This window comes from Serinus canaria, chromosome 5, assembly GCF_022539315.1.
Source record: "Serinus canaria isolate serCan28SL12 chromosome 5, serCan2020, whole genome shotgun sequence".
NCBI lineage: Eukaryota > Metazoa > Chordata > Aves > Passeriformes > Fringillidae > Serinus > Serinus canaria.
Window position 1 is genome coordinate 49,755,997 of NC_066319.1, and position 20,103 is coordinate 49,776,099.

The following is a 20,103-nucleotide window of genomic DNA, read 5'->3' on the forward strand; positions in this document are numbered from 1 at the left end:
AAATACCTTTTCTTACTTCATATATCTGTATCACAACTACCCATTACCTTAAAGAGTTTTTAGAGGCTCTCTCATTTAGAGACTTCACCTTGACTTCATTGTCTGTATTTGACTTTTTGTATCTTCTCGGAAATGGGATGTTTCTGAGTGTTTTCCAAGTTAATAGTTTATTTGCATTTGCCACCACTGACCAAGCTCGGGGAAGATGCCAGACCAGAACAGTAAAATTATACCTGTGGATCCCAGTCTGTCCTTGGGGGAGGCTTAGCACTGCTGTCACAACAATACTTTCTTCCCTCAATCCACAGCTAGGGAGAAAAAAATCCCAACAATTAATGATCTTCTGTTCATAGAAAGGAACTGCTTATTTTAGTAAACATTTGCTCTAAACAAGTACCAGGCACATCTCTTTTCCTCTTTCTAGAAACAATCTTGTAGTTTGTTCATAAAACTGCTTCAGGTGAACTTAGAAATGTAACCCACTCTTGAGACCAGAACTACAGATTCAGGCTCTGCCACCCTATTGCAGCCCCTTCTTCATGTCAGAAAACATCATAATGCTTCTTCATCTCAGAAAAATACTGCAAAAATTTGGCTTTGTGAGTGCTGCAAGGCATTTAGAAACCATTGGGAGAAAACGTGCCATGAAAGTGAATGTCTTCACTGCGGGATGCAAATATATGTTAAGCAATAAAATTCTACTTCCTAAATAGGCTTGTCTTGCTTTGATATTCAAGGATATGAAAAAAAGACATACATACTTCTCATTTAATCCTGCCAAGATACAAAACTTGCCTATTTTTATACAGTTGCCCAATATGGATGACAAAAATAGCTTTCTTAATAAAGAGAAAGAAAATACTAACTAATTTCTCTTGCTGCAAAGCAGGAGAGGTCCACCTCAAGACTGCATATCATTTTAGGCTGAAATTCCACCTGGTGAACCTAATTTTGCTGAGGAAAAATGCTGCTGCTTCTAAAAACTCAGCTGAAGCTAACTGAATTGTCCTGTCAGAGGATATCACTACTCCCAAATGTAAAATCTGAAGAAAAGATTAATATGCTTTGCTGAGAGTAAGCTCAATAACTATCATTGTGCTGTGTATTTGCTTCTCGCAGCAGAGAATATTTGATCACTTGAAATGATTACTTAGCTTTAGCTGAGAATGTTTTGAATCAAGTGGCTCTAAATAATCTGTCCCACAAGTATTGCTACCAGCTAGTGAGCATTTAGACAGCATTAGCACAGGTTAATAACACCTCTCTAAGGGAGAAAGGGCAGGGAGTATCTCAAGAGTGTGTGTCTGTGTGTAAAAAACCTCTGGGGACAAGGCAAGAGTTTTTGAGGCAGCAGCTAGACCTCTCCTGTGAAAAATAAGCCACACCATGCCAAACAATGTTGCATTTTAAAATCAAAAGCCATACTCTTTTTCCAGGGGGAAATAATTTCATCTAATCCTGAGCAATGACAATCGAATATGAATGTTGTGCAATTACATTGGTGCACATGTTATAGTGCTGGACAGTTTTTATCCCTGTACTTGAAGTGAGCTGTTCAGCAGCACAGGACAGAGAATTTGTGAAAATGATACCACCATTTCTTAGGTTTGGGTAGTAGTAATTGCACTACTTAATAAAAAAAATTATACAGGAAACACTATTATTTTCTTTCTTCAGCTTCTTATAATTTGAAAGATTTGTTTGTCATTCCTACATTGAAGTGTTTAGCATCGACCTATAAACTGCTGCTATAATATTCCAGGAGGACTCGCTGTCTTAGTCAATACCTAAAAACTTCAAAAATGAATGTGAAAAACAAGTTTTCAAACATCACTCAGTGCTGATAAACTACTAAAGGTACAGTGATTTTATTAACACAGCAAATGACAACTTCTGATTTGTCTGCATACATTTCTTCAATAGATGGTACAACTTAAAATTAATAAATATGCTTTCTTGATAGATAATTTTCAGAATTTTTAAGTGATAGTTTAAGAGACACAACATGCCCATGTACCCTTTAGGAATTGATGCCTCTAGACAGAACCAAGGGCTTCTTTTTACCTAATCTTGTGGCTCCTTAAAGCCAGGTATTATTAAGGACTGCGGTATAATTAGGTTTTGGTCACCTGAAAACACCACCACCACTTCCTTACTCTCTTTGCTTGTTTATGCCTTTTAGCTGTGGATTGATGCTGCTTTACAGCTGTGATAAAAGTCACATGTCTACGTGGAAAAAATTAAAGGGACAAATTATGGATTTGCATAATTTAGAAGCCTAGGCTTAAGTAAGTTAACAGGGACATATGTAGAAATTATTTTAAACAGCTCACTGTGATGTACACTTTTCTATTTCATTTACCTGTAGTTTGATCTGTGATACTCCTTTTATTTCAAATCCAAAGCAGTTCTGGTCCTTTTGTTACTAACCATTCAATAGTATCTTGACAGCAGAACTACATCTTCGTTCTCATTTAATAACTATTTATCATTCTGTATCTGCCCATTTTCAAGAAGGAATAAAGTTAAGTGTTCCAGAAATTGGAAAAAATTGAAACTTGACCTTTATTAAGTGGGTTAATTGTCACAATCTCAGCATGTACAAAATTAATGACCAAAAAGTGGAACTTCAGACTTTCAGAAGACTAGGTTAATGTCCAAAAAAGCCTAAACTCTGACCTTCTTGACATATGCCAAAAGAAACAGCCACCCTAATAAATTACTACCTGTGTGCAATTATAATAAACCATTCCTAGCATCCAATCACTTGAATTAATTGCTGCAAGGCAGTGGGACTTATAGATATTCAAGGCAATCTAAAAATTCCTTTGCAGTTCATAGGAGGCTGTTTGTGCATGCCTGTTTCAGCATGGAGATTCAATTTTAAAGCACATTATTCATACCTTTGGACCACAAATCTTTGTACAAGCCCACTTAGTAGTGCTGAAATTAGGAGCCTTGGCTGAGGTATTAACATTACTGAAAGCAGTGAACCAGTGTGGAATACAGCAAAGGGAGTGGAATTTCCTTAAACCCGTATCATAAAGCAGTTGCTGGATACAGGACACCTACACAGTTTCCAAAATTCAGCCTTACATAGGAGGAACAGACAACTTCTGTGAATACAACAACAAACCGCAGCATATTTAAATCAAAGAGCATTTGCAAAAGAAAGCTAAAAGAAAGAAGTGAATACTCCATTTGCATGGGTCTAAGGTAGCAGTACAACATGAAATCTACTGACTTCCACAGCACAAACACTGCTGAACTGGCCAAGAGGACAGCCCACACTTCTCCACAGATAGAAATGCATCTAGGGAACAGCCAGGTTGCCCCAGCTGAACACAAAGCAAGAGGGTACCTGGTCAGAAACATGTGTAAGTGAAACAAGGCTGCAAGCTGGAATGAAGCTACTCTTGGTGTTTGCCATGCATGGGATGTTATAAAGAAATTTGCTTTTTGCCCCTGTTAATCCTATTCAAAGGACAATTGACTTGTGCATTCAGGGCTAGCAAGTTAGCCCATTTTTTAAAAACAGTAAACTTAAATAAAATACCACTATTCAAGTTCAATTACCTAGTTCTGATGGTGTTTGAATCTGTGCTTAAGTAACGGCAACTCAGTCGTGAAAACCAATATCACTCATGTGCAAGATTCTATCTCCTATACTCATGCAGATTTTAAACACCTTTCTGAAGGAGCAACGTCAAGTCTCAGTGGCAGCAGCCACTCACATCTGCTGTTCACTGCCAGTTCAACACAACTGTTTGTGATCCATATGTGTTTGTAATCCATAGTGAAGCCCTTGCCTAATTTTGAAATTTCACAGTAATTACAGAACTAATTGGAGATGATTTTGAACTTGCGCTGAAATAATTCCTGAACTTCCTGTTCTTCAGAACAGCAACCCCTGCCTCCCCGACAAATTAGCTGTTTTTCACTTGTCCAGCTCCTCTTTTCCACTTAGGAAAGGACATTTCTTCAGTTTCCTCCCCTACCTAGCTTAACCTTCCATAAATGAAATTTTACAAGGTCCAGAAATCAGGACCATTTGTGCTTTTCTTTTTTCTTAATTATGGACTGAGAGGGGTTTTTTAATTTTAACTGAAAAATCCTCCACATGGTTTCCAAACTTGTGGCATTTGTTAGGAAATAGATGTAGAACCCGTGAAATGCTAAGAAAGCTCTCCTAACCATGAGTCACCAATTTATGTGCTGTACTTTGCACAGCATGCAGTGCATGCAAAGAAGGAAACTCAATAGAATCTATTAAATATAGATGGTAATTACGTGAAAATCATGTGGTCATATCTGATTTCAACAAGGATCAGTTAAAAATCTTCTAGAGGAAAACGGATGGGTATTGCTTCATCAGATAAATTTGGGAGGGAAATGTTTTTACTGGAAACTCCTGTTTGGAACAGAGTATAAGGAATACCTGGACTGAGTTTCAGTCCATACAATCAAAAAAGAAGATTTTTGGGAGCACCTTTCTTTTGTCTGATTGAAATACTTCAAATGATGTTTCATAATTACTTCACATGCCTTTCTATACAATGAGAAAGAAGGGGCAGCAGTAGATACTACATACTGGTTTTAAACATGAGAACTAGAGGAGATTTTGTAAACTAAATCTTCCAGAATATCTTTGAGTCATGCGAGTTTCATGAGTCCATGATGATCATTCCTCCCTAAAGGCAAATCAGCCTCAAGAAGGCAGCTACTCTTGGGTTGCACAGATTTTCTGTACATACCACCTTATAATAATGTCTGAGGCAAAGAATAAATATTCTAGCCAAGAACAAAAACCATCCCACCTCCCCAGCCAGAAGGCTCTCATTTCTCCTTCACTCATGACAGCACTTAAGCTACAGTTGCATTTACACTTTAAAAACATTTTTCAGGCTGGCAGTTGTTGCTCAATTTTGTATATTTGACTTTATCAAGAGGGAAATATGGACATCACCTTGTGGCATGGACCCAAATTAGTTACAGGTTGTTAGGGAAATGATTCATCAGTAGGTAGGTTCATGTAAAATTCAAAAGGCTTTTTTTTCCCCTGTTTTGCTTTTGGAGAACAGTCCGAGAAATGCAAGTGATGTCTTTCTTACAGGAATACTTTAGATAGCTAAACAGAAGCAAGATTTGGCATTTAGCCTGGGATTAGTGTGAACAGCCTCTTAACCAAACATTATGAAGAAAGTTAACTTTAAAATGCTTTGAAAGGTCTGTTTTCATGACAGATGGTAATAAGGGCTCATCAGTGCCAATTTTTTTTGTTTTCACCTCAGTTTTCAAAAGCTTAAGTTTTAGGTTAGTGCTTCTGAAGGAACCATTACATGCACAGAGGAAAAATGCAAATTACAAAATTAGATTACTCACTATTTTTATTGTGTGTAACATATTTTTTCTAAATAACACTAACAGATGAAGAGTAAGAATTTGACCATGCACTCAGTAGAACAGTTTCCCTTTCTTTTATTTGAATCCTTTTTTGTTTTTTTCCCAAGTTATTTGTCCTTTAATCTTCATCTGTACACCTGGACAGATATTCCTCTCCCAACAGACCCCACAAGATACAGCAGTCAGTAGCAGGTAGAGGTTTTGTTTGTATAATACACTCACTAGTGAAGACATGGTAGAACTATATTTTATTCAAGAAAACCCACACATTCTGTCCTGTGGTGACCACAGGCTTTGCTAAGCCATAGATATTAGCAAATACGGGAACAAAATACAGTGTATCAGATTGAATCAAAGCATTTAATTTCTGAATTACAGTTATAATTTTCAGGGAAGGCTAGTTTCAGAATTGCATCATAGTATCTAGTACAATGTTGTGCAACTTAAGTGGCAGAAACAGAAGTGGAGCATTGGTCCAAATAAAAACCAAAATGTAATGACTCTTGTATGACATTTAAATTGTCAAGACAACAATTCCATGACATTCCACCAAAGGCAGCATATAGTTACAAAAATACTGGTCCAGCATCTTGTTAGTGATGAAGCAATATCCAAGGTGCGATGGCAACATGCCATTCTTAGTGAAATACTTTTTAAAAAACTATTTTTTCTATTTTCCCCTCACTGATACTAGCTGAACACCAGAAATTCTATGACAACCTGAAGGAAGGTCACTATTTAAATGTGTATTGCACCAAAGATTGATACAAAAACACATGTTCCAGGTTGCAGTATGAAAGAAGCAAAGGCTAAAAAAACTACAAATGTGCCAGAAGACGTTTTACTGCAACTGATCTTCGATGAGCAGTTTGCACCCTCTATTGAGTTTTAAACAACTGTCCAAGCTTTCCCTTCCATATAATAGTTCATTATAATGAACTTAAGGATACAAAAGTAAAAGACAAAGTCCTTAATATTGAGAATGGATTTAAACCACTTTATACTCCTCTGAATTGATCCACAAAATAAAAATATTCTGCCCTTCTCTCCTCCTAATATGCTGGTAATTTCCAAGTCAAGCCATGGAATTACCCTTGTTCTGATATTGCACAGTGCTAGGACTGTATGGTTTCCACCCAGAAGTTCAAACACATACTGTGGTGTTCAAACACAAACTGCTGGTGACAATAGACCTGCTTAAGTTGTGACGGTATTGCAAGAAATGTGCATCAGATGAAGACACAATCTAATGGCAAAAACCACTGCAGACCTGGCTGTGGTTTGGACTTGGGCCAAAAATACATAAACCTGTTTGCCATTTCCTTTGAGGAAGCAGGATCAATTAGTCGAGTAAGATCAGGTAACCATGTGAATTCAATGTTACATTCAACAACACAGAAATGAAGGAGTAGCAGACAAGAACATTATTAATATTTTCCTTTTAATAATGGTTTAGTCAAAAGTGTAGCTTTGAAAATCTCTAGCTCATCGTGAAAACCTGAAGAAGCTGGGAAGTGACCTCACTTTGATCAGTTTAAAGCTGTGGCTTGGCCTATCTGCTTGCAAAATCTCCAGTAGCTCTGCCAACATTGTTAATAAAAACTACTGCCTGGAAATAAAAAGTAGCCAGCCTTTAAAAGTTCATGAATGTTGTATTGTAGCAGCCTAACTCTGACTGAAGAAGAAAGATATTTTATACAGTAAACAAAAGACAAAGTAAACTGAAATCTTCAGAGATCACTTTAAGTGTATACAATTTGGATTCTCATTGACATTTAAAACTACCAATCATAAGGTTGCCACCTTACCTTTTTCTGGACTGGCACACCTGATTTTAAACAGGTTTTCCTCCAGTCTCCCAAGTTCCTGATCCTCTCATTCAGTTTTCTGCTGTACTGCTCCCCTACCTTCATGCTGAATACCGAGTCAGTCCTGCCTTCTGCTTTTCTTGGCAGGAGGCAGAGCGAGCTTTTAATTTCGGTAGTCAGAGTGACAGAACAACAAACGCACAGCAGATAGAAGAGCTTAATTCTTCCCCAGGAAGAAAATACTTTTGGTTCAACAAAGGGCTGCAAAATCTTCCAAAGGCACCTCTTTCCCCAGTTTTTGCCTGAAAGCAAGATGGCAATCTTAATTGAAAAGGGATGCTAAATCTTTTAAATAACTTAAAATTTCATTTTTATATAAAGCAGCAAAACCATTTTTCTCTGCAGAAAGAGAAATGTTAACAAAGGAACACACCAACATAAATGCACTGTTGATAAACTTCAGCTAGTTTAATTTCACAAGAAAGTAAAATTTCAGGACTATTCTTTAACCTCATCAGTACTTTCTGAAGAAGATTCTTTGGCATCTTCAGTCCCTCTGTTGCTTTTCTCTTTACTAAGATTTTCACTTTCTGATTTGGTCCCATTAAATAAAGAGTTTTCACCATTTACAAACCCATTTTCTGTGACTTCAGCATCAATGGCTTCATCAATCTTTAAGTCCCCATGCTCTTCCACATCTTCTAGGTTTCTCAAGACAATAGGGAGTCTAGAGTCTGCCACAGTGTTCTCTAACAAGGCAATATGGCCCTTGTCATACTTGGGAAGCGGAGCTCCGTCTGCCATTTGTTTGCTGTAATACTCTCTGCTGGCAGCTGCGCTCTTCACTGCCTTCTCCAGGATCTCTTTCTCACCTAAGCGCAGTTTGATGGCCATTATTGCATGTGGAGTGAGGTCATGAGTCTCCAGGAAGGACTTATCCACCTGTTAGAAAAGAAAAACCAAGTCTGCTACTAACACCTCACACAATCAAACAGCCCCTCACCTCATCTCTTTCTCTGAGCAGGAAGTGACACCAGGCTCTCCAGGCAGAGGGGGATCTGCAAGGAGTCCAATGTCAGGAAATCATAAAAAAGCCCACAATTTCTGCACATAAATCAGTCTGCATGACAAGCAAAGTCAGGTTACTTCACAAATACATGCAACATGGAGGTTCACTTATACATTTGCAAAAGGAGCACATTTCTTTGCAGTCTGGAGAATGCAACTAACAGACAACAAGTTGAAACTGATTCCCCATCTTATTTGCAGAGAAAAAAGCAGGTAGTCTCTACTTGGAAAATCAAAGGAAAAATACATTAACAAAATTACATTAACAAAATTTCCTTTTTTGCAATCTTATTTGATTTTCCTTAGATAATGCAAAACTGTTTCTGCACTTAAAAAGTACAGAATGAATTATGTACAACATTCAGGTTGAAGTTTGCAAAGACAAAATGGAGGACCAAATATCTTTTCCTACAATCACAACGCACAGAAGAACTCAGACTTTTAAATTACATATAAAAATTTTACCTCCACAGTTGTTTTATAGGTTTTCAAAAGAAGGGATGCTCTGGCTTCCAGGAATGTCCAAAGCTTAACTTCATTGTCCCAGCTAACAGGAAAGTCAGAGTTCCCCAGAGTGAAGATTTTGCCAATCGCGTGCTCACCTATCAAGTGCTCCTTCAGCTCTTCTGCAATAAGTATAAAACCAGTCTGTTAAAAAACAATCTCATCATTCACTTTGTCAGTTGACAAACTGCAGAAAGATTTATTTTCAATCATATATCTTTGAGCAGCCAGCAAAAAATAACCCTCTCCTCAAATAAGAATTATCAGATATGCTGCTTTTTTTCTAGGATTCAGTTGTGTCTCAAAGACACAACTGAAAGTCTTCAGGTCAGCAGCAAATGGGCCTTCTCTCCACCTGGAAATAAAGATACTTTAGATATCACAGCCTCTCATACACAGCATAAATCTCTGTCAGTGAAACAGAATGCTTTGTAAAACCATTCCTAAATGAAAGGGAGCAAATTTGTAAAGAGGGCAATGAACTTGAGAATAAAAGGAACAGTCCGAAGAGCGTGCAAATAGCAAAGGAATTCTTTTTCCTATTGTTTTGATAAGCTTTTTCAGTAGCAGAAACTTCTTACAGGTATTCAGAAAAGATGTCTATCAAAACTCAAGAGCAGAAAATATTTAATCAGCTCCTTGATATTACACAAATTTCATTTAAGTTTTAATTAATAAATTTGACTACTGCAAAGCAGTTATGACAAACTTCACCAAGAGCTTGCATGTAGTTTCTCAACAAACAGTTTTCTTAAACACCATTTAAGACATATAAATAAAGTGAGCACAGTCATATACCAGAGAAATGCAATTAAAGCATTCACTAGCTATATTTTCCCCTTCAAGCCTCTCCCTCAACAGCATCCTAAAATTTTCTTCCCTTGAATTTACTTCTCAGAAGTATCAGGCAATTGGAAGAGATGGATGTTGTAGGTCCCTTCCAACTCAACTGTTCCAGTATATTCTAATCTCTTAGTAAGTTCTAAAGATGGATGACAAGAGGAAGTGAAGGCATGACACTAAGTTATATTGTTTTATTAAAGAAAGCAAATAGACCACATGCAGAAACTCAACTACTTCAGTATTCCTGCTGGCACAAAAAATCCACATCATCTGCACAGTATTCCTAACTGCAAGGGAGTTCTCTCCCTGTCATGACAAACTGTCACATCCATAACCTTCAAAACTGCCTCTAACCAACAAGGAGCTATTATGAGCATTTAATGAGAAGTTTCACATGCACAAATAAGGTGAATATTTATTAAATGTACACATATTTTGCCCCACAAATAAAAGTAACAGAAGAGAAATACTAGAAAGACAGTGTGCAAATACAGCAATTTGTTTTAGATTATCAATTACCAAAATATTGAATATTTAGATCACAAATTACTAAAATATTGAAAATTCTCAACTTTGAAATGTCTCTTCCATATTTCCTCTACAGTACAGAGTATTCCAATTTCATACGTAAATTATTCCAGTGGTGATGACTAAAATGCTGTGATTGTAAGCATGTAAACCCCTTGCATGATCTTGTTCTGCAAACTATTTTGTGAAACCTAAGGACTAGAGATCAAACTCCAAAACTCACTCATGCACAAGTGTCTGGGAGATTAAAAGAAATGAAAAATTGTATCATCTCATACTTTCAGAGTTACTGAAATATTCCCACAGATGACATGACCAAAGATTGGGGTTCTCAGTAGCTTATTGATTCCTTTCTAACTTAAACTCCTCAACTTTTCTGATCGTCTATCTTAATGTTTTATATAAATCTCTATCCCATTCCTACATTAACAAAAAAAAAAACAATCAAAAATCCCCAAAACAAGAGAAACATAAATTAGGTTATCTTCATAAAATATCCTACCTTCACTCATACAAAAGACTCGAAGGAAAGCCAAAAGCTGGGCAGAGATTGCAGGCTCAGTGGAGTGCAAGGCAAAAACACTTGAACTAATAAAAGAAACAACCAAACAACAACAGTAAATACAAGTCCAATTGTCATATCTTTTAACTTATTTTAACATAAAAGACCATAAAGCATACAACAAATGCACTGCTACAAAGGTAACTTTAATAAAATTAGGTAATATTAGCTCAAGCAGAAAAGCTTCCCTAACTTGTACTGAAAAGAATGATTATCTCTACTATTTTATACTTAAAATTATTTTATACAGCTTTCATAATAAATTCATGAAAATGCAATGTTTCATGTCTGCTGCTCCTAATAGTACCCTCTGGACTGAAATGACTAAAGGAAAATGCTGTGATTCACATACTGAGCATTGTAGTATGTCTGCAAGGGATAGGAAAGAAAGTAAAGCCACAGATTGCTTCAAATTAATCCTTGCTCTGTTTTTGTTCAAATGGTTATTAAAGCAAAGGCTTTTTTCCTTATATATGGTTCAAATTAGATGATAATATAGTTCAGAGAACTTCTGTAAATATTATTCCAATAACTTTAATTTGCTATACAAACAGGAGAAATATAACACCTAAGAAAATTATCACAAAAGAGCTTCATATATACCCTACTGGACACTATATACTTTGGAAATGTTGTGAAAAACCCATGGCATTGTGTTTTACTTACGTTGGGATACCAGCACGAGCTAAGACCTCTGCCTTCATAGCATACAGCCTGTCACTTTTACTCACGCCAAGCTTTATTTTCACTCTGTCATGTGAATTATTATCAAAGAAAAAACCACTGTGGATCACAAATTCAGCGTTTGACCGAGTGCCATAAAAAATGTAAATCTAGAAGGATGAAAAGAGAAGTGAAGGGACAGGGAAAAAGCTTAAGATCAGCTCACAAAATTGACATAATTTGAAAGTTATTTTCTAGAAGAGTTACTATTCTGAGTACAATGTATATTTGGTTATATGAAGAAACATGCTTTGTTTTCTGGTATTGACTCAAATGCTGTGTACAATATGGTAATTACATTTTAGAGGTAGATGTAAACATATACATGTAACAGAGACTTTGAAAGGCAAGAAGAAATTCTTATCTGCCCTTTAAAATAAAAACGTTCTGTTTCTCACACTGACATGAAGTAGCAGCATACAGAAATAAGCTTTCAAAGGCTTATTAAAGGCTAAAAAAATCAGAGACAAGGAGGGCCCATTAAAAGAAATGGTGTTTCTGGAGTCATTTTCCCCAACCAAATGTCCACTCAAAACTATACTGCTGATAGATCAACTTTGCTTTCATGTAAATGTTACATTAAGGTATGGATACACCACAGTACATCATACAGACAGATCAGAGCTGTGTTCAGCCAGTATTTATTTTTGTTTTACTCTGAACTCTTTTCTATAAAGCATATAGTTACTTCAATTCACATTTAAAAAAGAAGTTCCTAAATATAACCTGCAGAATGTATTAAACTCAGGGCTAGGCAGCATGAAATTCATGGGACTTGAGGTCAGAGTAGCAATTGTATTCTCCCACAGCAAGAGGATATTTTCCCATTTGTGTTTGATAACAAAATTGTCAGTCAGAAAAAGAAGTCCCAGCAGTTACAGAATTCCCTTCAGAACCTCAGGGTACAGCAGTGCTCTGGATGCCTGCAAGCCTCCATTCCTCTCTAGCTGACAGGGAAAGACACAGTGCTCTCTAAAGGGCTCAGTAACAGCAATGATGCTATTTACTTTCTCTGTTTTCAATTTTGTATAAGAGCTGTTTATCCTAAGCACTAAATGCTTAAGTATGATATTGAATTATGCTGAACATTATACTGTAACACAGTCATATGATGAACATGTGACCTGACGAGGTGTATTGAGGCAGTGGGTAAGGAGAGAATTGCTCACCCTCTCAAGTTTTAAAACTACTGTGATACATCTCATATTAAACTAAAAGTCACATATCATGTATAGATTACACAGTATGCTCTTACACCCCAAGACTGTTTTATAAAAAAATCCAATTAAATAGAGTGAGAATTGCTTTATTTCAGGGCAGTATTTGACAGACTCTGTGGACCTCTGCTGCCTAACATTTTTTAGTAGTAAAAGCATGGATCACACACTCTTCCTGCTAAAACTGTAAGAAATGACATCTGCATGGTATATTAAAGGACTAAAGCATTATATAATTACAGGGCTTTAAAGATGTCACTAACAGTTAAAGTTTGCAGAGAAATTCTGATAAATAGCAGACAAAGTGAAACTACTAAAATAAAATTGAAATATAGGAACCCTCTATAACTGAAATGGAGAGAGCAGCCAGAACAGCTATATGACAGATCCATTGCCAGCTGTGGAAAATTATAAATTGGATCACTTCTGGAAAAACTGTGGACCCCTTTTAACTCATCACACCACAATTGGAAAAACCAGAAAATATTTGACTACCATAACAAATTCTGAGAGCAAAAATATACAATCACTGTAAACCTCAGCATAGCAATGAGGATAAATTCACTTTTGGAAAGATGTATTCAATAAAGAAAAAATGCCAGACACTTCTTTGTTAAAAAAAGGTATCAATACAAAAGAAAAATTAAAATCACAATATTATAAATTGTAAGACTGGCAAAATAACAGAGTAAAAGTAAAAACTCAGAGGCTGAGTTACAAAACATTTCAGGATGTTTCATAGACAAAGGCTTTGTCTGGCCATGCTGACTGCACAGGCAGCAGTCAGAAAAGGAGTGCTGCTCCACTTGAGGGTTTAGGCTGGCTGCTGACACAGCACAGGAGCTTCCTACACTCCTAGAACTGTCTTCAGTGCATCACTAGTTTGGACACTCAGCTTTGGTTCTGAGCAGTTCTGATTGAAATACTGGATTCTGAACTGTTCCATGCATCCTTGCAAGACTCTCCTGCTGTCTCAGGATGAAGAGGTAAATGCATGCATGCCTTTGTGAAAGGGACACAGTACGTTTTTAGGTCCTTTCTCATTTCCACTAAGCATTGCAATGACAACAGCATGGGTTAAAATGACTGGCAACTGTACTGCATTTCACCTCTTTTAAATTAACAAATACTAACAAGAAACATAAGCCAACAAACACCATTGTTAAAAAAGACTTTACAATCCATTACTGCAGACAAATCTAAAAAATATTTATCTTTGGTCCTTTGGATATGGCCTTTTACTAAGCTCTTCCAGAATACCTAACTTGGTGGCTGTGTATGTTCACTCACCAATGATTAAATATTTCAACTAGTTCTATAAATTACAAGGAATAAAACTCTCCTACAGTCGGGGTCTACCAAGTGATAGAAAATATTCTGAAAAATGTACATGTATTTAGTTTGGTAGCATTTTCACTCAAAATTTGCTCAGCGTAATAAATTTCAAATGTAGCAGGGTTTAATCCACACCACTACATTATTAAAATTTTCTAGGGAGTCACCAAGTGTTTATAGAACTTAATGGAACAACAAAAATGTAGACAACTCTTCACACTACCTGTTCTCCAGCCTTGAAATCTTGAAGCGCTACACATTCACACCGGTCATCTTCCAAATTGTAACCTGTAGTGATCTATCCAGGAAAAGAGTGACAAAAGCATCTTTAGCATTTTATATTTCTCTCTCCCATCATCGATTTCCCTATTGGAAATAAATATTAATGATAGGAATTGCACACATTTCTTTCTCAGCACAATAGAATACAGCTGATAGTGATTGCTTTATGATTCCTGAGCAATCTCTTTTTTAAAAAAGTCTCTGCACTAAAGAAATCTAATGGAGGCAATAACCTACCTGAAGTGAACAGAAGGCTCTGAGGAAGGTACCCTCCACAGAGCACAGACAAAGTACCATGCTAAAGCCGGCAGCTTGTTATAAAGTTCTGGAGCTTTCAGTCACTCCCATGAGGCCCAAGGGAGCAAGGCACTGACAGCTCTATATGCTGTGCTTTATCCTTCAACTGCCAACACATTTTTGATCTCTCAATGAAAAAGGATTAGATAACTGTGGATCTTTAGGGGATACAATCTTCAGAGAATTATAATTTACTTGAAAATAATCCCTTTATCTAAAAGTTAAGTAATACTCTTAAAATGCTAAAAGGATTTTTGAGATGGTAGCTGGCAATGGAGGAGGATAAACTCTCTTGACAAACCTGCACTTCCCCAAAAATAATTACTAAACTGTAAAGGGGTCACACTAACAAGTAAAGCTATCCTAAAAATGTAATAATTTTTATTAAGTGACAAACAGCACGTTCTTGAATAGTATGACCAGAGATGCAGCCACAGGATGGAACATAAGCTGCTGAAAAATCAGAAAGCAACTTTTATGGTAGGTAGTCTGAGCTCAGTACTGACAGAGGTAACTTATGGAAAAATATGCTCTGAGCCTGAGGAAAAACCTAAAATAAGCCAGTGATTCTCTCTCACCCTTCAAAAATGAAAACATACTTTTTTGTAAGCTGACTGATGTGAGTTGCAGTATACCCCGATTCCCGTCTTGGATGCAGCTTGTCCAAAGACAGAACTCCTCAGATTATTTCAAAAGCTTGGCTGATGGCTTACACATTAATAGTTTTGCACTGCTTGCATCATTAAATCTGCATTTGTCAGCCGAAACAGTGCTTTCAAATGGAGCAAATCCAAAATGTCAGCCCCAAGCACGGGCAGCCCGGCCCTGCAGACACTTGCAGAAAGCTCCCTGTGCAGATGCCTCACTGCAGGTCAGTTTAATGGGTTTGTGGGGAACAGTAAAGAACACAAGAGTCATGCAATACAGCCCACTGAGAAACACAGGCCGCAGTACTTGAGCACAGAAATTCCTGTGCATTCTCTAATTTGGACTGCACAATTTTAATTAAGATTTTCGATTTAGAAAGTTATCCTACCCTGAATTGCAGGTTACAAATGCAAGAGGATAATAAGTCATCTTCTGAAAAATTGTACTTTTCATCCAAAAAAAGAAACTCTTGACCTGTCCTGAAATTTTCTTAGTGTGTAAACTCAGTGAAATAGTTCTGAATGTGAAAAGTCCACTCCAGCCCTTTGAAATTCCAGTGGAACAGAAGGCTTTCACAGACTGGGGAAATTCCATTATTTTAAGAGGAGGATTCTGTCAGTTTAAGCATGCCTCACTAGAGTACTGATCTTTCTTTTAAATTTTTAGTTTTGCTTTAAAAAAAAAAAACCCAAAACAGCACACAAAACACAGCAGCACTTCTGAAAGACTTTTCTATAAAGCATAATGGAGAGCTAGACTCCTATTTCCTCTTTCTTTTAATAGCAGTCACGTAAGAGAATTAACAGGGTGTTTACTTCTCTTCCCACATGATAGCTGACAAATTGCATCCCTTCAGTTTTATTTCTGAAGCAGACTGATACATGAATTTTAAGTTGTGTATAAAGCATGCAATAGCCTGCTTGGTCAGTGATTAAGGATGGACCCAGCCCAATAGGCAGAATGTAGCTTATTCAAAGCTCTGTCAGAACTGGTAATCAACCTCTGACTGTCAAAATACAATCCCACTAAAGAATAACAATGAGAAATGCATGAAGACAACCATTTTGAAATAGTTCTTAGAGGCAGGTTGATTTAATTAATAGTGTCAGAAGCAAGAAAAAGCTGGATGGACCTAGCTCCAGTTCAAATCCAAAGAGCATTTTATTATCTAGCTCATGGAAAGAGGCCCTGTGGAATAAAGCAAGAACAGGGATATATATGGGAGCTGATTGACTTGGGAGGTATTTCAGCACTACACTTGGAATAAACTACACAGGGGTGCATTCAATGTCATCTTTTGTTTCTTACTTTCCTGCAATGAATAACAGTTCCCTTCATGTATTTTAAAGGGATTGTGCTGTTATGAGAGCAGAGCCCCCTCTCACCTCATTCTACAATAATATAAACTATGATATAGGCAGCTAACAGTTATATTAGCACTTCTAATAGTAAAAGGCAACTAGCACACAACAGAAATAGCTTTAGTAGCTTTTCTTAGCCCATCACCAATACTACAGTTTTCTGTCCTTCCTGAACTTATATCCATTTAAATTATTTTCTCTAGAAATATGAAATAAATGAGTGAAATCTTTACACATATACAAAATATTTAAGTTCAGCACAACCCCTTTGCCCTTTAGGATATACTTCAGCATAAAAAAATGTTTCAAATCCTGATATACCACTGCATTAGGAGGTTTGGCTCCAGAGGCTGGCTCCATATCAAACCCACTGTTAAACAGCATAATAAAAATTACTTTATCAATTTAAATAGAAGTTTGAATGAGTAAAACAATATAAATAGCTGCTCTTTTAATATATGCTACTTAAATTTTCCCTCACAGAACCTTGATTCTCTTCCTCTTTACTCTAATCCCAACTTTGAAGGCATTCATTAAGAGTTGTCTAATGAATACAGACAAGTCTCTGCAAAAGCATCTGAAAGAGATGCCCAGCAGGAAAAGGGTACAGGAAGTACTGGCACTTGCAGCTATGACTTATATTACAAAAATACACATTTCTGAATTTTAAGCAATTTTCTTTATACTGAAGACTCTCATATGAACTTTATTGCTAAATCAAAGCTGTGAGACTGCATAACAAATAGGCAAAGGCAGGAATCACGGTAAAAGAACAACACATAATCACCTTGCAATGGCAAAAAATAAATAAATAATAAACCCCAAACACTTGCAACTTCGTAGCCTAGCCTACCATGCTGTAATTGATACAGTCATAGTAACACTAAATTAGCTAAATGTCAAGTGAAAAACAACTTGTTTTACAGTTTGTTCATTTAAAACAGATTTTTTTTATACCAACAGCACTAACACATACTGCTGTCCTAACACTCAGGTCAACCCTCCCACAAAAGAACCAGATCACTTGAATAGGATGGTTATATCCAGTGCTTACAATAAACAATATCTACTGGAAACACAAGTAGGGGGTATGACTTTTGAAGTGTACATGAGCATGACTAAATAACATTGATAAACCAGCCTCTCTGGGTTTCCATTTCCTCACCTCAGCATTAACTAGTCTGTTAATGAAATCAGGAATACTAGCGCACGTAAGCCAAAATGTCAGCAGGTCTGACTTTCTATATACATATGTCACCTTTTAAATGTTTAATATGCCCTAAAGTAGTATTTTTGCATTTTGTTTCTTTGATGTAGTAACAGATGTACTGTTTTTGTTGAACTAGGCTTTGTTCTTGTTGTTGCTGTCTCTATAACAAGGCTCTTTGGGCATGGTTAGGAGAGCAGGCAGTATTTCTTAGTTGCAAATCTCTAACCACTTTCCCTAGTGGTAGCTACAAGAGGCAACATCCATCAGTGCCTGCTTTCTGTTCTCAGAACAATTCTGTCCAGTACTGTGCATCTTTTTCAGCCCACCAGAAACAAAGCTCCATGTCAGGAGACTATACACACTTGTATGGACAAAACACTTCATGTAAATGGAAACTTTTAAAAGTACATTATATGTACATAAGACATAACTTTACAAGAGATTTGATACTTGTGTAAAGTTTTCTCTAGATGAAGAAAGCTCTGCCTAAAAAGCTATCCTAAGATATTTGAGAAACTGACAAACTTTTCTTTCAGATATTAGTTTTTTAGGTTTTCTTTGGAAGATAACATACCTGTGTTAAGAAGCATAACACAAAGTGTGACTAAACTGTTGTATAGCAGTTGACTTAATACTTAAGCTTCAAAGTCTTTCAGCAGCACTGAAGAAATCCTTACCAGTCCATTAGTATGATTACACATGTCCCACAAAGGTATTAGAGCCAGTGTAACTCTGGAACCATCTTCTGTTGGAATCTGGTTCTGCCGTGTCATTACAGAGGAGACTGCCCATCTGTAAAAGGTAAAAACACGAGCTGGTCAATGTTCAAAGCATTAAAATACACTTGGCCATAGTCCCACCTGATACAATCATTTAGACTGGGAGTTTCCAAACTTAGTTTCCTTTAAGATCACACTGACTATAGGAACAGTAGAAGGCAATATCACTTGCAGGAAAAGCAGCAGCTCCAAGACATGCACACAGAACAAACCAAGATTGTGATCCCTCTTCTCTTTGCAAGAGACTCTTCATACCTTCCATGTATTCCTCAGCCAGGATCCACTCCCTTTGTCAGCTTCTGCTTCCCAGCCCTTCACCACATACATATCTCACACTACACATCCAAACCCGGGGTCACCTGCTCCTGCAGCTTTTCCTGCTGGGCAGCAGGAGCTCTCATCTATGTGCAAACTCTTGTAAGAGCCAGGGTGTATTTTCCCCTCACTCTCTAAAAAGCTTATGTACTGCATGAACTGGAAACCAGTGCAACCACCTGACACAGGCATGATCTTTTGGAAAGAGTTTCTCTTCAACTTGCAAGACTTTGGCTTAGGTCAGTAAGCCAAAATCTAAATTTTCTCCTCAATAGTATCAAGAAGAAAAAAAAAGCCACAACATTCCAAATAGATATCCAGCTTAAAACCACAGAGAGAGTACTACGTAATTCCTTAGCACATGGACATCATTCAAAACCCTTCTAAGTCAGGTTAAGTAAACCAAATGCAAGCTACTTTTTCAAACATAAAAATCTTTAGAAAAGCTTAGATTGTTTTTTATTTTAGACCTGAAACAAAAATTAATATTAAACACCAGTGGAAAAAAGTGTCTTAGTCTCACCACGTTCTGGCCTTACTACATATATGTGTGGAGGGTTTTTTGAGGGGAAAAAAAGATGTCACCAGGAGAAGGACAAAATAATTTTAATTCCCATAGACTCCACTACTAACATATACTTAATATACAGAATAAGACTACCTGAAGGATTTCTTCAGAAGAACTAAATTGATAAGAAAGACAGCGGCAAACTGAAATCAACCTAATGTCTAAAAAGAAAGTTAAATTGTAGATAATTCTGATATACAAACACTGCTTGAAACACAGTAACAATATGCTTCTTGTTAATTGTTGCAATTTGTCTGTAAAATTTTAGACCACCTCACTTGTAAGTTGGTGTGATCCTCCCTTTAAGCGAAGGAGGCGTGCTTTAGAAATCCCACTTTCATAGCCTTGCCCACAAGTACAACTAGGCTAGAAAATCCCTTATGAATGCCTTTTATTCATGCTATTTTAATCATTTAACAGAATTAAAGCTCTCCTTATCTTAATTACTATTCTTTTAATCTTAGTTCTGTCACCCCCTATAGCACCTCCAAGTGACACTCATGCTTCATGTGTAAAACTTCTATTCTCCAGCTCTCCTGTTCAACAGCAGCAGCTCAAGATATTAACTTTTGCTAGTATGTGCTGGTAGAGCCTTTTATGAAAAAAAAAAAAAAAGTAAATTTTAAAAAATTCCCCAAACCATAAAACTCCT

At 36.8% G+C, this 20,103-nt stretch overlaps 1 protein-coding gene across 4 annotated transcripts in view; it reads right to left on the bottom strand.

Moving 5' to 3' along the window:
- Nucleotides 1-5,461: 5,461 nt before the first annotated feature.
- SETD3 (SET domain containing 3, actin histidine methyltransferase) overlaps nucleotides 5,462-20,103 on the bottom strand; it is a 60,095-nt gene continuing 45,453 nt past the window's right edge. For all 4 annotated transcript variants that reach the window (XM_050975737.1, XM_018907238.3, XM_009101756.4 and 1 more), the window contains 6 exons: nucleotides 18,467-18,581; nucleotides 14,215-14,289; nucleotides 11,383-11,549; nucleotides 10,657-10,742; nucleotides 8,745-8,905; nucleotides 5,462-8,153 (listed from right to left, as the gene is read on the bottom strand). In XM_050975737.1, the coding sequence (XP_050831694.1) occupies nucleotides 7,710-8,153; nucleotides 8,745-8,905; nucleotides 10,657-10,742; nucleotides 11,383-11,549; nucleotides 14,215-14,289; nucleotides 18,467-18,581 (1,048 nt within the window). In that variant the 3' untranslated portion in view covers nucleotides 5,462-7,709. The remainder of the gene's footprint in view (nucleotides 8,154-8,744; nucleotides 8,906-10,656; nucleotides 10,743-11,382; nucleotides 11,550-14,214; nucleotides 14,290-18,466; nucleotides 18,582-20,103) is intronic.